The sequence below is a fragment of the Cyprinodon variegatus genome, unplaced genomic scaffold (assembly GCF_000732505.1).
Source record: "Cyprinodon variegatus isolate N-32 unplaced genomic scaffold, C_variegatus-1.0 Scaffold198, whole genome shotgun sequence".
NCBI classification, from domain to species: Eukaryota; Metazoa; Chordata; class Actinopteri; order Cyprinodontiformes; family Cyprinodontidae; genus Cyprinodon; species Cyprinodon variegatus.
Genome location: NW_015150651.1, coordinates 431787 through 436004, shown reverse-complemented (window position 1 = coordinate 436004; position 4218 = coordinate 431787). Strand labels below are relative to the sequence as shown.

The following is a 4218-nucleotide window of genomic DNA, read 5'->3' as shown; positions in this document are numbered from 1 at the left end:
AAGTTGGAGTCGGGGCTTGAACCGTCAACCCTTCAATTTCAGGGCAAACTCCTACATCCAACGCCACTGTCGCCCCCACAGTCGATTGTTATCTTCAGATTTGATTTTAATTTAATGTTAGATTCTGCTAACAGTGATAGCTCTAGTAAATAATAGGTCAAGTCAACAACATTTGTGTGTTTCAACTTATGTATTATGAAAACTGTGAGGCAGCCTTTCAGTGTAGCATTGTCTAAATTTACACCAGTCAAATGCAATAAAATAAAACATGACAATATAGGCCAGCATGTTCAACTAGCCTTGAATCCCTTAATGGAGCAGCCTGACCTGTGAAATGTAAGTCAGTTTGAAGGTATCCATTATTCATTCTTTAAAAAAAAAGTGACGAGTACCTGAAAATCTTACTCCAAACTCAACCTAAAGGAAATGTTGACAACCTTTAGGTCATAGATAAAAGTCTATTAAGCATAATGTACGGCTTTGTGAATGGCTTTGTTGATGATGTTGCAGTCAGACCACAATGTGATCAAAAAAAGCCTTAAGGTAAGATTCACTGGCTTTACTCTGACCTTGTACAGACAGAGGTCGATGACCTGACTGCAGACATCCCTCAGGTCCGTGCAGACCTGCAGCCGGTTGTGGATGAAAGCACACAGCTCCTCATTGCTGATGGTGTCCCACACCCCATCGCAGGCCAGAACCAGGAACTCGTCCGAGGGCGAGCGCTCTACGATGCACACCTCTGGCTCTGGTGAGACCATCTGCTGGCTGGGGGTCCGATTTTCTGCCCCTTTGTAGCTGAAGTCCCCCAAAGCCCGGGACACGGCCAGGGAGCCGTTGATTCTCTGAAGGGACACTGACCCGCCGGCACTTTCAATTCGCTCCTTCTCCAGAGGGCAGTAGGGTTTGTGGTCCTCAGTGGAGAAGAACACCTGCCCCGAGCGGCACAGCATGGCCCTGGAGTCGCCACAGTTGGCAATGTAGATGTAATATGGGGAGATGAGGGCGGACACCACGGTGGTGCCGCCTCTCTCCCAGCCTTCTCGCCGGGCCACCGAGTGCAGGTGCTTGTCTGTTTGCATGAAGCCCTCTGTGATGGCCCCTTTCACTTTTTCAGGGTGGTCCTCCAGTCGGACACCAGCTGTGTGCACAAAAGGGGTGAGCTAAGATAAAATACAAACCAGTGCGCATCGTGTGTTTTTTGTGAACTCTACCTGTGGCCAGGATGTGACCCAGAAGGTGCTGAGAGCAGTACTGAGCCACGCTGCTGCCGGCGTGGCCATCAAATACGGCGAAGAAGCTCCACTCTGCGAGCTCTCCCCCCAGCTGTGGTACACAGTTGTGGAAGTCCTCCATGTTGGCCCTCCAGCCCTGCATGCTCCCCAGGGCGTAGGTAAGGCCCCACCGGGCACAGCCCTCCTCCGTCAGCTTGTCCAGTACTGGTCGGTCTAGGTAGGGGCTGGGAATGACCTCCTCTTTCTCCCCCTCCCCTGGCTGCTCCCCTTCCGATGCTCCCCCACGGCCTCCTTTGAAGAAAGAGCTGACCCTCTTCTCTGTTTCTTTGACCAGCTGTCTCACAAACGCAGGCATCTCCACGCTGCCCTTCCGGGCCGTCCTCATGGTTCTTGCTTGCAGCGGAGGAGGATAGGATCTGCTGTCTGTGGAAGGGATGTAGGGCTGAGCGGTGGCCTGATTCAGGGCCTGTGCTCTGTCTGCGTAGCCCTGCTGCTCCAGGGCTCAGAGCATGGCTACTTCAGCTGATGGATGTCCTCTGTGCTGGCTGCTCACCCTCCCTCCCTCTCTGGCTGCTCATCTCCTTCGTCTTCCTCTCTGGAGAGCTCACTGATCGGCGCTCTCTCCTCCACTCATCTCTATCCCTCCTCTTTGTTGGTGTCTTCTCTCTGAGGCTGTGATTTCACCTTCTTCCTTGCTTTTTCATAGCTCTACCCTGCTTTCCAGCCCACCCACCCCACCAAACACCCTGGGCCTTGTTATTCCCTCTGCCTGCTCTGTGATTGGCCGGCTATTTGTGTGCACCAATCTCTTTCTGTGCAGCGTTGCCGCCATCATGCCTGAGCTCTCCCTCTGTCATCGTCGTCCTATCTGCAGCTCTGGCTCTTCCAGACTGATGCTAATCTCAACCTTTGATCGGTTGGGATTATAGGATTGTGGATTACAGCCATTTAGAAAACATGTGATGCGATGGTAGAACTCGGCTGTAGATAATCTCTTTAAAGGGATATTACAATTCCTATGCATTTAACAAGGTGATAAACGGCTCTTCCTAACACGTAATTTCAAATGTAACCTCTCTATAATTATTTATCTTAGAGTAGAATTGAACAATCATTGTTTTTTGAGTTTTACATTTTGTATTTGACCTTTTTCTGCATTTCTCTGAGCTTTTCAGAACTGCTCCTGCTTGCCTTGTTCACTGAAAGGCAAAGATGTCGACTTTTTACGTTTATCAAAATAGTTTTTCTACCTCTCATGCAGATATCAGAATGCAATTGTCTTTTCATATTTGTAAATGTAAATCATCTTATTTCATTGGAACATTTTTTGTACTTATTTAACTTTCCTGTATTTCAATCTTTGCAGTGCAGAACTTCTTTGTTAGTTGTTTGTTTCCGGTTAGAGTTTGAACCTGCAACCATCTCAAGTCTATTTTCGCCTCAAACAGGTTTTCTTCCAGGATGTAATTTTCTCTCCTTTAGTCTGAGGTGTCAAGTAACGAAGTACTAATACTTCCTTACTTAGGTAGAAATATTGGCTATCTATATTTTAATTTTCTTCTCTTTACATTTTAAAAATAGATTGATTAGTTTTGTTTAATTTAAGCTAATTTTCTTTATGGCCTGTTGGTCTTAAAATTTAAAAAATTAAAATTATTAGTTTCATCCAGACAATTAATTTCTTTGTGGTTGGACTCGGTGCTGCCCCAACTTGTTGTTCACCACATACCAAGATAAATAGTTTTTCCAGATGATGCAAAGATGAATTTTGAATTGTTACCATTAGTTATAAAACTAAGAAAATTAAGTCTAGGGAAGTTATCATCCAAAATTGTAGAAAAATGTTCCTTTAATAGGGTAATGCAGTAAAGCTTCTGTCCTTAACATTTTTTCCTGCATTACTTTTCCTTTTATACTTTAAGTAGTTTTAGAAATGGTGCTTTTACACTTTTTCACGAGTAAAAAGCTTAAGTTGATCTTCTAGTTTCTACAAACATGTTTTTAAACAGCAGGATTTATATTTCTACTGGAGAAATAAACATTAATACTTTTAACGCCTCTGGGAAACATCTTACCTATTAAGCAGAAAGATGACTAATGGAGGGTCCCTTTTCATTTCCAGGGCACTTCACACATCACTTTATTTCAAGGACATAGCTACAACATTTTCATGAAAATGATCATAAAAAAGAACACACAGAACATGTTCTGCTGAGTAATATAATACATTTCACTGAAAAAACACACAGTACGTAAGTCATTCTTTCATAAATTTTGACAGTTCCAATATACCATATTTTGAAGAGCAGTACTACGTATATTCAAAGAATATATAAATAATACAAAAAAGAAATCAGGGAGAGCATTGGACACAACTTAAGGAAGCAAAGGGGCTCATTGTAGAGGTTGCTGTTTTCCTTCTGGACAGCTTAGCTAAATATTTGCTGGCAGGCCTGGCAACTGAAGGGACGAATGAGGCAGCACGAGGGCACCACTTACTGGCAGGGAGGAGTTAACAGAGTAGGTGTCACCTTTAAACTAAAGGCCTGAACACACTGGCTGCATACGACTTTTTAGTCTCCAATCTGATTATTTTCCACTGACTGCGTATAGAGAGGCTCTGACTACGCAGGGTGAGCAGATCTGTGCTGATTTTTTTCACTTCTGTCTCTGTGCTATACACACATTAAAACAATTTCTCACATTTGACTTGAATCTGCAAAGTTATTAAAAAAAATGAAAGTAAATAAAAAACCAGAGGTGTATTCTATAAAGCAAAGCTCCACTTAACAAGTCTGCAGCATCGCAGACCAGAACAGAGAATGTTCATATATCCAAAACATAATGAGATCTATGTCTAAAGCAAAGAAACAAACAGCAATAAACGCTGTGGGACGGTTTCTATTCTGACTGAGACAGAGAGGTGATTCTCAAAGAGAGATCTGGGGAGTTTGTCCAAGTTTTTCTTTCTTCTTTTGATAAA

General features: G+C 43.6%; 1 protein-coding gene across 1 annotated transcript in view; it reads right to left on the bottom strand.

The window, feature by feature from the left end:
- Nucleotides 1-1951, bottom strand: part of LOC107087880 (protein phosphatase 1A-like) — a 7251-nt gene extending 5300 nt beyond the window's left edge. Inside the window, exons 1-2 of the mRNA XM_015379701.1 lie at nucleotides 1215-1951; nucleotides 570-1141 (exon numbers count right to left, since the gene is read on the bottom strand). Coding sequence (XP_015235187.1) covers nucleotides 570-1141; nucleotides 1215-1620 — 978 coding nt within the window. The 5' untranslated portion in view covers nucleotides 1621-1951. The remainder of the gene's footprint in view (nucleotides 1-569; nucleotides 1142-1214) is intronic.
- Nucleotides 1952-4218: the final 2267 nt, after the last annotated feature.